General features: G+C 40.3%; 2 protein-coding genes across 3 annotated transcripts; both read right to left on the bottom strand.

Moving 5' to 3' along the window:
- HOXB7 (homeobox B7) lies at positions 1-4,533 on the bottom strand. The gene is made up of 2 exons (XM_007061926.4): positions 3,985-4,533; positions 1-940 (listed from the first exon to the last, which is right to left on the bottom strand). The coding sequence occupies exons 1-2, from the start codon at positions 4,382-4,384 to the stop codon at positions 687-689; spliced, it is 654 nt and encodes a 217-aa protein (XP_007061988.1). The 5' UTR covers positions 4,385-4,533; the 3' UTR covers positions 1-686.
- On the bottom strand, positions 4,497-8,624 carry HOXB8 (homeobox B8). Of its 2 annotated transcripts, none has more exons than XM_007061925.3 (3): positions 7,642-8,624; positions 5,563-7,031; positions 4,497-4,568 (listed from the first exon to the last, which is right to left on the bottom strand). In XM_007061925.3, the coding sequence occupies exons 1-2, from the start codon at positions 8,060-8,062 to the stop codon at positions 6,727-6,729; spliced, it is 726 nt and encodes a 241-aa protein (XP_007061987.1). In that variant the 5' UTR covers positions 8,063-8,624; the 3' UTR covers positions 4,497-4,568; positions 5,563-6,726. The 2 variants fall into 2 exon arrangements, with proteins under 2 accessions (XP_007061987.1, XP_007061986.1); XM_007061924.3 differs by having other exon boundaries at positions 5,563-7,034; positions 7,642-8,447.
- Positions 8,625-11,564: the final 2,940 nt, after the last annotated feature.

Here is an 11,564-nt window from a genome sequence, read left to right as displayed (position 1 = left end):
TTTTAGACTATTGGTGGGTGTTTTTATTATTATTATTTTGAAGAATAATAATCACAAACCAGGAAAAAGAAACTTGCCGCTATTAAATAATCGTCTACCTTGATATACACCGCTTTACTCAGCACAATATTAATTCATTTTTTCTAATGACTTGAACAAGGAAGTGGTCCAGGTAAAAATGTACACAGACAAAAACAGCATCGCAACCAGAAAAGAACCACAGAGGTTACAACAGAACAAGCGATCATCATAATTCATATTATGTACAGAGTACTATATACGCTATGTATAATTTCCCTTCATACTTTCAGATCACATTTTCTAATTAAAGGTGCTAACACGGCCACATTACTTCATACCAAAAAAGTACACAAGGAAATACAAACAGGGAGATTTACAAATACTTGTACTGTATGAAGACTCACATAGAAAAATGTGTCTATCTGACTCTAAAGCCACATTTAATAGGTAGATATTATTATCCATTCTATTGTACAAAAAAAAGAGAGACTAACATAGGTAGTATTTTTTTTCAGTATCAGGAAACAGAATGCACCATTCTTAGGCTTGTTTTTATTTTGATTTCATGTATTTTATATATATATATATAGTCCTTTATGTTTAGGTTTCACGTTTCCTGGATTAGCTTTCTGGACTAAAGTCCCCTTCACCCAAACCCGTCCCTTTCATTCTTCTTCATCATCTTCAGCGTCTGGTTTTTCCTGGCTATTTGAACTGGTGCATGCAGTTTTATTTTCTTTTTTCCACTTCATGCGTCTGTTCTGGAACCAGATTTTGATCTGCCTCTCTGTCAGGCACAAAGCATGAGCGATTTCGATGCGTCTTCTTCTGGTCAAATAGCGGTTATAGTGGAATTCTTTCTCCAGCTCCAGGGTTTGGTACCTGGTGTAGGTCTGACGTCCTCTTTTCCTGTCAGTCCCTGTGAAACAATAAATTAGAATCAAATGAACTCTGGGTAGCTGTTGGGTTGCCTTTTTTTTTGTTTGTTTGGTTGTTTTTTTCTTTAAACGTATTCCAGATATTGTCCATAATAGCATAGCTATGTAATACACCCACGGCAGATCCCCAGTTGTTTCCTCAAAAGAGCACTGACAACTTAGAATCCGATCCTTGTATTTTTGGAAGAATATAACATTCTAATAGAACACACACACACACACACACACACACACACCCATCGCATATTTAATTATTTTTCTTATCTGGGGAGCGGGGGGAAGTGTTACCTATTTTCAGATTGTGTTTGTGTGGGAGAGAACTTCATCAAGTTTGCTACCACTTTCATATTAAAGCACTTGTTTTTATTTTTTAACCTAAGACATTTCCCATTAACCAGGGAATAAATACATTAATAAATACTTTCCATAGCTAGATAGAAGCCTCTGCTAAATATACCATTTCAATTATTTGTCCTCTGTTAAAGCTGTCATCATTTAGCCCTGTTTGTAAGCTGCGCAATGGTCTTAATTATTTAACGGAATATTTTCTGTATTACTTTGCTCTGGTCTACTGGCAAGGGGCAGGCAGTGGTTGACATGGATAATGTTACTTCCCCAGATGAAAGTGGGGTATTTTTTTAAAAATCTGTCAGAAAGATGGGGCTGCATAACCAGAGGTTTTTGAAGAGGATATTTTTATCTACATGGGAACAGGCTGAAACAAAGACTCGGCAGTCATCCGGCATTACCCGCAACTATTTAGTTGTCTGTGAAAGGGGACTGGAATGAAACCAGAGCACATTTTCGTGCCATTTGTTGGAATTCAATTGGAAATAATTATGCAGCAACATGATGTTTGTGGTTTCTATTCAGTTGATACCCAGGATGGCCAATACAAGCCCTCGACATCCATCCAAAACATTCCAGTGGACTTTTTTTTTTTTTTTTTTGGTAAGGAAGAAAAGACTGTTATTAAAGAAAGGGAAAAGGAAAACGGCCAGGCGAGCTGTAAAAGGGGCAAGGAAGTAAAATGTGCAATTCTGTGGAATGTGGGTTGTAAAATCCGTTGAGGGAAGAGCCATAAACTGTTGCTGAATGGGGAATTGCTATACTATCTTCCCATCGCGGATGAAATTCCACAAACCCAATTACACGGTGGGCAAAGGTGGTGGTGGTGGGGATCTCTAGAAGCAGGTAGTGTTTTAGTTTTAGGCACTGCAAACCACAAAATATGCCTCTTGGAGGGCTTGTCTTCGCAGGAATCCAGCATATTCGCACGACTTCAAAATCCTCCCTAGCCTTGTTGTTATCCTGTGGCACATGTTAGAAAGAAGGAGTGGGGAATCCTTAAATCGAAAGGCAGAGATGAAGTGTTCACAACCAGAAATATTTGGTCTTTGATACATCAACTGTAAAAGTGAATGAATTATGGAGCAGGTAATGGAAAATACTGACCACAAATAAGTATAGGGTAAACTCTTGCTTGCTCAAGCGCCTGCATTGGGCTTCCTTCAATTGGCACATACATTGGGCAGGAGTTTGTTCTCCCCTGAAGTTTCCTACCAAGACACGTTCAGACTATCTGGCTTAAAGTTAACTCATCAGTCAGGAGGCTATCAAGTTGCAATCTGGCAAATCATAGGAAAGCCAGAGCTTATGAGTAGCAGCGAAATGAGCTCACATGTTCCACGCTGCTTTCAATGGGGCAGCAATCCTTTTTTAAAAACCTGCGTTTAGAGTGAAAATGAGATATTAATATTTCAGTTTGCTAGGTAGTGGTCTGAGAAAGACCAGATAAGAATTAGAAGTGATTTCGTCCAACAAAAACAGAGAGAGAGAGAGAGACAGGCCAGCGTTTTCACGCCTTATAACCAGTGCATTTCTTAATTATTGAAATGAATTCAGTTTATTGGGAAACCAAGGGTATGTCAGAACACTATCTCTTGTAATGAATAAGGATATTTATTAAATGTTAATTGACACTAATATGCTGAGAGGACGCGTGTTTGTGAATGAAATATACGTATGCCAGCCGGGATGGGTGCATTAGACAGATTTGTATTTTAAATACATATGCTAAGTAGGCAGCTTCACTTCATGAGCTCCTGTCCCTCTCCCCTTATCTTGCGGTGAGGAAACAGAATCCACAGTTCCACGGCCAGTGTTTGTTCATCACTCTGACAGCATCATGTGGGTCTAACAACTTTTGGAAGCTGGTGCAGGCACTTTGTCTAATAAGTCCAATGCGGGTCCATTACCGCGGATCAGCACCTTACCCAGAGCTTCTCCAACAGGCCATGAAAAAGCATAAACACGCCGACCCTGATTAATCAGTGATTCTAGCCGCTGCGTTATTTACCCGAGACCCGCATCTATTTATTTATTTATTTCTTCCCCTTCCGAAATTTCACAATTTTGAAAGCAGGGATTTAATTGCAAACTGGAATTATGTGTTGCCGTTTCTATTAGACTAATGGTCACATTCCGGGCTTAATTGCGCTGTCTGGGACGTTATGCTAAGGGTCTGGCAATTAGCGCTCTAGCAATCTTAAACAAGCCAGCAAAATTAATTAATTAATTAATTTTTTTTTTAAAACGCTGCGAGCCGCCTGTATGGAGTTTCTTTAGGAACAAGCAAACAAAAACATTTTTAAAAAATAGAGTTAAGTATGGGGACAATTAGCTAATGGCTATGATTTTGCAGCCCTGCCTTTCCTCACTAAGACAAACTGCCTTTTGCATCGCATACACGCAGCACCAGCCGCTCTAATAAATATTTAAAGCTAAAAGGATGGCTTTATGGGGGTGGGGTGGGGGGTGTCTCTCTCTCCCTCTCGAAGGCAGAGAGAGAGAGAGAAAGAGCGCTTCCTTTTCGGCGAAACGTCATAAAAGGAGTTGGGGACAATTCCCCCCCTCCCCTCCCCTCATCTCATTCCCCACCACCACCCTTCCCGCACGCCATAAAATAATTTACGTTTCCCCCCCCCCCCCAAGGCGTCTTTCTTTAAGGAGGCTTTTGACTTACCTGTACTCCTCATCCAGGGATAGATCCGGAAGTTGCTCTCGCTTTGCAGGTCTGAGTCCCTCTGATCCGTTTTGCTGCAAGTCTGCTTGGAGGCGTCTCCCGGGCACATCATCGAGAGGTTTTGCTCAAACGGAGAACAGTGCATGTTGAAAGAACTGGTTTCCAGGCCGTAGCTGGTGGAATACATGCTAGAGGTTTGGGGGTGCATGCTACTCCCATTGGCGTAGAGCCCAGGCATGCTCGTAGCAAAGGAGGCGCTGGAACCGGATCCATACCCCGTTCGTTGGGTATTGGAGGCAAAAGCGCACGAAGTTTGCTCAGGAAAGACGCCGGATGGGAAAACTGAACTTGCGGCTTGATATTTAGAAAATAAAGCATTCGCATAATACAATGAACTCATAATTTGGCCGGGTGATTTGTAGGCCGGGACGTTTTAGTGTCGGTTTTACGAGGTACCGTGATATATTACGGAATTAGAGTCCAGATTTACACCAAAAAGGACCCCCTTTTTCCTCCCTGACCATGTGACTCCGGGGCACGTGATTTTGCCCGCTCCAATCAGCAGCCAGCTTCCCCACTGGCTCCTGGTAATGTGGAAAAAAAAAAAAAGAACTGGAGTATGGCTGGATTTATAAAATATGATAAATAATGGATGTGATATAAACCCTCCAAGATCTATGCGAGAATGGGGCGGAATTGTGCTGGAGTCGATAAGCAACCTGTAATCAGTTTTCAACTGAGACGGGGGGGGGGGAGGCTAGAAACACTTTGGTTATAAAACAGCATCTTTCTCTCTCTCTCTCTCTTTGCTGGGAGAAATAAATGAACGGGGCTCTCTTTATTCCTTTATTGATTCTCTCTAAAATTCCTTCCTTCGCCCCATAAGATTTCCACTGTCTTTGCCGTAGTTTTTCAGGAGCCTGTACACCCTTCCCCCCACCCCCTTATCTGTAGCCCTGAAAAGACAAATGCCTCATTGATACCTAATACTTTAGGGGTTTTGTAAAAAAAAATAAAAAGAGCTATTCGGCCGTATATTTAATTCATTCTCGTGCCACGGGCGTTGAGCTGCGCATTGAGCTGGCATTTGCTTTCCTTGTTGCGAAAAATAAAGACTATACAGATCCCTTGTTTAGCTTGTCAGCGGTTCTAGGGCAGCCAATTACAACTATAAGTAAAGCGTTACCAGCTGGCTGCTTAGCTTTCTGCTGGGGAAGCAGGGAGATCTTCCAAAAAGTAACCTGTCTCTCTCTCTCTCTCTCTCCCCTTCTCGTTTTTAAATCAAAGCCTTACTGGGAAATGAGAGGATAATGATTGATCTGCATCTCAGATTTTCGCTGTTCCGCCTTTCCAAGGTTCTGTTGAAAGGGAAAATAAACCTCACGCACACACACTTCAGTAGTTCCATGGTGGAAGATATCAGGCAAAGCAGGAAGGGTTAGCATGTCAGCCACTCAATTGCATAACTGACAATTCTGCAAACAGATTAGGGGATGGGGGGGGGGGAAGTGATTCATTTCTGAGTGATTGGGATTCATCTTGGGGAAACTGGGAGTAAGCAATGAAAGAAATATTTACCTTGAGGAAGGATTTCCACACAGCCACCTAATCTGTCAACATATATGAACTGTTAAAAAACAACAACAAAACAATCCATCCCCCCGCCCCACACACTTCCAAAGAAGAAAAACCCTGCGAGCCAATTCAGCCTCTGCCTCCTCCAGCCTTAATAGCAACCTAAACTCTTCAGTCTCGCTACAGGGTAAGCACTCCTTTGACTGCAAGGTCTGCAATTCTGACACAATTGACTTTTATTTCCTTTCTATCAAAGTAGTCCTGGAGGAAATGAAGCAGAGTAAAAGAATGATGTCACGGGATTCTCGCTTGTAAACTTTATTGTAACTTTCTTCCGCCGCTTCCAGGTTTAGACAATAGAACAAAGTGATGAAAGAACAACAAAATATATCATTAGTTCCCCCATAAAGTAATTCACGTATACAGTATACATTCTTTTTCACAGTAAACCTAAGGATCACTTTACAACTTGCTCCACTGTGCGCATGCTAACTAAAGGAGAGAGAGAAGAAGAAGAAGAAGAAGAAGAAAAAGAAGAAAAGCCTTTTGGAAGAGACACAAAATTGTAAAAAAAAAAAAAAACCAAAAAAAAAAACCAAACCCCCAAACCAAAACCCAAGAACAGAAGCAAGGAAAGTGACGAAATAATAATCATAAAAGAGAGGGAGAGACAGAGTAGGAGAGATAACTACAGCATAAATAGGCAGTTTCATGTTGTCGGGATGTCTGTTTCAATAGCTACCTCCAGTACATACAGTTAACCACAACAAAAAGGAGGAGGGTTCAAAAGTGCACAATATAATTTCACATAAACTCCTATAGCATTGAAAGCAGAGTTAACCAACCCCCCAGTAAAGAAGAGCGAGAGAGAGAGAGAGAAAATTCACAGTCATGTTTTACATAAGCTATTGCGATACACTACCACTAGTTAATAACTGGCGAAAGGCTAGAAAGATCTCCGGATCTCTTTTGCATACTGTTCATTGTACCAAAGGACAATCAGGGAAAGTGGGTGCTTACAGCTATATTGTTTTACAGCAATAAAAGGGTTTCCCCCCTCTTTTCTATGCATTGTTTCCCCTCCCCCCCCCTTACATTAACTGCCATTAATGTAAGAGTCAGGATCCCATCAGACCCTTAGTGCTTGCCTCTCAGTTCTTAAAAATCTTATTTCTTGTCCCCCTTCTGTCCGTCCCCTTCCTCATCCACCTCCTGGGCTCTTTCCATTTTCTGTTTTTCCAGTTCTTCCTGCTCGCATTTGCTGCTGGGAAACTTGTCTTTGTTGTTTTCCTTTTTCCATTTCATCCTTCTGTTCTGGAACCAGATTTTGACCTGCCTTTCTGTCAGTCCCAGGGCGTGCGACACCTCGATCCTCCGTTTGCGGGTCAGGTAGGGATTAAAGAGAAATTCCTTCTCCAGCTCCAGGGTTTGGTAACGGCTGTAGGTCTGCCTCCCCCGTCTGCGTCCAGCGGCTGCTGGGGGGTGGCAAAGGTTGGGGGAGAAGAGAAGGAGGTTGAAAGATACATAAACCAGGCTCCGGAATAGAAAGCGAAGGGGGGGGGGGAGGAGAGAGGAGACACAGAAGCAAAGGCAGGAAACAAACACAGAGACAGACCCTACTCTTCTATAATATTACAAAGGTGTGGGGGGGGGGGGATAACTCTCAAGGAAAGCGTGTGGGGGTGGAAAAATCACACAACCCTCTCTCCCAGAGCGGGGCTAGCAAAAATGGGTTCACTTGAAAAAAAAAAATCTCTCCCCACTCCTTTGTAGTCAAAGCACAGTGTATAGCTAGACCCCGGGCGAAAACCAAAACCAGAACAAAACAAAACACAAAAACACCCTCAAATGAAGGCGCTTTCAGGCTATAAAAGTGCAATAAACTTTAGGGGAAGCGCCCCACATTGAAAGCCCAGCTCTCCACAAGGAGAAGAAAAAGGTCTCCTTCAGGGTAATTAAACTATAAAGCAATTTACAAGTGCAAAAGTTTACCCCCATAAAGCAGTAAAAAGTCACTGTGGAAAGGGGATACTTTATGGGCTCAGGAAATGCCTCCTCTCTGCCCTTTCTATTTCGCCTCACCTTGCGGTCGCATCCAAGGGAAAAGCTGTGTCGGAGAAGGACTCTGCTCTGAATTCTCCGCCTCTTCCCCCAGGCCGCTGGAAGCTAGCTTGCAATCCGTGTACTGCACCAAGTCCGATTCCTGGGCACTGAACAGGCTCTGTCTTTGCAATGGGTCGTATCCATAGAAGTTGCTTGGGTCCCCATGGCACGCTACAGCGCAGGGATTCTGTTGGTAAGGGGAGCTGGAGAGAGAGGATGCTCCGTGGTAGAACTCCTGAATTTGGGTCGGATGCTGGAAGGTACCACCCGTGCTGGGTCCATACACAACTGTGGGTCTACCTCCAAGATCCTGAGCAAAGCCACAGTCATAGTAGTTGGGGCGCAGAGAGTCCCCGGTTTTGTATTTGGAGAACAGTGAATTGACAAAATAAGAGCTCATTTTAATTTTTTTTTTTTTAAAAAACCACGGGAATCTATTAGCGCAGAAAGAGCTAAGATGCTAAGCAACAACAGTTTGTGATTTCCAGGAATATAAAAGGAGGATATAATCAAAACTCTAAGCCTGCATGATATTGAATTCCTGCTCCCCCCCCCCTAAAAAAATCGCCACTTATAGAGTTCTCGCTTTACATTTCCAAGAAGAGATGCCAGTTCATAAACAGTTTTCAGTGATTTACTTCGGCGCAAATGAGTTGTTTCATATTTTGCAGTGTCTTTTCATGATCATTTGCATCTATTACCAAAACCTCATCCTATTGGCTTCTCCTTACTCCACACGGACTCTGCACTGCATGATTGTGAAAAGAAGAGTGTGAGGGAATAAAGAAGGAAAAGCCAGAGAGGGAGGGAGAGAGAGAGAGCGAGAGAGAGAGAGAGAGGGAGAGAGGTGGGGTGAATATACGGATTAAATATGTTTAACTACCTACATTAATGAGATATCTCTCGCCTCACAACAAATCAAATACCTAGACCACCCAAAAGATTGATTTTTGGGGAGTGCTGGAAAATCAAAGAGAGGCGCGCTCAGTCGTTAATTTCAAAATTTTAACGAGGCAGTTTTAGCCTTTTTAAATGTCAGGGTCGCTTTGGAAAACTGTAAAAGAACAGGATTTAATTGCTACCAGTTTTAAAAGGTCCTATAAATGTAATTGGTATTTTAATACAAGTTATCAAATCATACAGCTTCTTATCCTAAACATATTTTAAAACAAACGAGGTAGTCATATTTAACATTTTAATGATCAATTTCCTTATTATTGATAAAGGTTTAACTATCCCATGAAGGGAATTGCGTTTGTAATAGCCCCCCCAAAAGGCTGTAAACTGTTTAACCAACTATAAAACGCCATAAAGCCAGGGATGTTGTTGTTGTTTATACCGCACTACATAAAAGCTGGTAGGGTTTTATGAGTTCCTTCCTCTACTGCTATAAAACAGAGGTTTCGATTGGAACCTTTCGCATTATTGCAAGATGTTGGGGTGTCAATATTGAATTAAAATGATGACAGTTTTTTCATATATAACATTGACTTTTTGTGGCTCCCCGCTACCCTCCCCCCCATCCCATCTCCCCCTCCCTCCCACCGGAGAGGATTTGTTAAAGATGTCGCTGGGCATGATGGCAACCTAAAGAATTGTTTCGCTTATCACATCCAAACCAGAACCTTTATGGACATTAACTGATGCTGGTTCCCCCATCTCCACTCCCCTCCAACTTCAACTTTTAATTTTTTTTTAACGTGGTGCTTACGGAAGCTGGGAAGAAGAGGGGGTGGGATGGGGGGAATGAGGTAGCAAGACTTTGTATTTTATTGACATTTGGTAACAGCCGAGCAAAGTTACCCCTAACATGCCAACACTGCAGTTTTCCACAATATAAACACACAGGGGGTAGATTTTGAAATTCATTTATGGCAGTCAGCAAATATTTCTGTAACATATTTCAGATAATAACTACACAAAACCCTCCCAACTTAAACGCTTCTCAGTGTCCCTAACACCCTCTCTCCTTACACCCCCTATATACTTCCAGCTATATTTTTCAATCTTTCAACCTTCAATGGGACGTAAAGAGACACTTCTGTATCTTTCTTTCCGCCCAGCCTACACATAAATTGCTTTCCGTTCCGTCCAACTACCTTATACTTACACACAAAAGGTGAATAAAACATTATTTCGCGCCCATCCTCAAACTGGGGGACAATTTTCAATCATCTGCTTCCAAAACGCTAATAAGAAAAAGTTAAAAATGTTCCTGCTAGACAGTCACTCTTTCTATTGTTTTGCTTAAAAACCTACATTAAAGACGGACAGCAGAAACATTTTACGAAAGAAAGAAAGAAAGAAAGAAAGAAAGAAAGAAAGAAAGAAAGAAAGAAAGAAAGAAAGAAAGAAAGAAAGAAAAAGAAAGTTAGGATCAGAGAATAAAAGTTTTAAACCATCCTTAGTATTTCTTTTCCTCTATTTTTCATAGGGATCATTTCATCCTATTCCAAAATCCTTTTGAAGTAATTATTGATGTTGGAGTGTTTGCAGAAGCAAAATTAAGATTTTCTTCTCCCCTAAAAGATAAGTTAAGATTTTATTTTTCTAGACAATTTTACTATCGATTGAGTACAGTTTGTTTTCATCGTAGATAGATAGATAGATAGATAGATAGAAACAGAAATGGTTCACCTGAGTAAACAGCAAAACATCTCAGGGGTTTGTGTGTGTTTTTAGAAAAATTAGGATGATTACTTTCAGCAACAAACAAACAAATAAAAACCCAAATAAAAAGACAAAAGTATTTTCAGAAAGGAACTTACGTTCTTGTGTGTCTGTATAGATTTATATAAAATAAAACATGTTATAAACTCAGATGTTGGTATAGAGAGAGACAGAGAAGGAGACAATTCAGTTGTTCTTGGAAGTTAGCATTTCTATTAAGTGCAGTAGAATTTTATGGTCATCATGTGGTACTAACTCATCAATGCATCAGAAATCAATGGCTGACCTTAAATCATTCATATACTGTACTAGTGATTCCTGATGAAAGGAAAATGTTTCTATTATAAGAAAAAGAAAAAGAGAGAGAGAGAGAGAAGATAATTTATAAATACCCAGTAGAGGAAAGATTTATTAAGAAATAACATAGAAAAAAAGCATACTACGGAAACCATAACTTTTCATTATTTTGTATTTTATTGAGTGTATAAAATGGACTTCTATTAATTTTACAGGTATTTCTGTTTAAATATTATTTGGGTTTTTAGCGTATTTAAATACAATTTAGAGCTATTTAAATTTTAGATTTGTAAACAACATATTAAATTCTGCATGGGAAACTATTGCTTTCAGTAGTGTATCCTTTTAATTTTGTTATATTCCGTTCCAGAAAATTATATACTGAAAAGTCATACATTTGTTGTATCTGTGAAGAGAAGCATTTATCCAGAGAATGTTTTGATACAAAAGTTTAAAATAAATCTTATATTAAAATTGTATTATTGTATTGCCTTGTTTTGCTTCTTCCTTACCTATATGTGTGTGACTATATTTTAACAATTATTGATTCATAATTTGGAGGGGGGAAAAGATCAGAATGAAAATGAATTTACAGATACAAAACTTTATGTCGTTGTTGTTGCTAGACCAGTGGAATCTTTCTAAGTATTTCAGCACGGTAAATTTACTATTTTTAATTAACTTTATACTGTGGTTAGGCTCCTTTTTTATATTTTCTTAAATACCTATGGACATCAGTTGAGCAAGCAATCAGCAATGTAATGGAACCGCTGGGCAAAAATACAAACAGACACAGTGCTTCAAGAGCCGTAAAACATGTGTTATTGAGACATTATTTAATGTCTCTGAGTGTAAACAATTTTAAATAAACAAATGAGAAAGGACTGTACAAGCATTTTTAAAAGCAAATAACACTCTCCCCCCTCCCCGCGAAA

This window comes from Chelonia mydas, chromosome 27, assembly GCF_015237465.2.
Source record: "Chelonia mydas isolate rCheMyd1 chromosome 27, rCheMyd1.pri.v2, whole genome shotgun sequence".
NCBI classification, from domain to species: domain Eukaryota; kingdom Metazoa; phylum Chordata; order Testudines; family Cheloniidae; genus Chelonia; species Chelonia mydas.
This window is presented reverse-complemented; position numbering and strand designations above follow the sequence as displayed.

What these genes read in the sequence shown, in the direction of transcription:
- HOXB7 (XM_007061926.4), bottom strand. Translation starts at nt 4,384, where the DNA reads ATGAGTTCATTGTATTATGCGAATGCTTTATTTTCTAAATATCAAGCC. An exon ending in TCCCTGGATGAGGAGTACAG is followed by an intron (nt 941 to 3,984) that starts GTAAGTCAAAAG and finishes ATTGTTTCACAG; the next exon opens with GGACTGACAGGAAAAGAGGA.
- HOXB8 (XM_007061924.3), bottom strand. Translation starts at nt 8,062, where the DNA reads ATGAGCTCTTATTTTGTCAATTCACTGTTCTCCAAATACAAAACCGGG. An exon ending in CCCTTGGATGCGACCGCAAG is followed by an intron (nt 7,035 to 7,641) that starts GTGAGGCGAAAT and finishes GCCACCCCCCAG; the next exon opens with CAGCCGCTGGACGCAGACGG.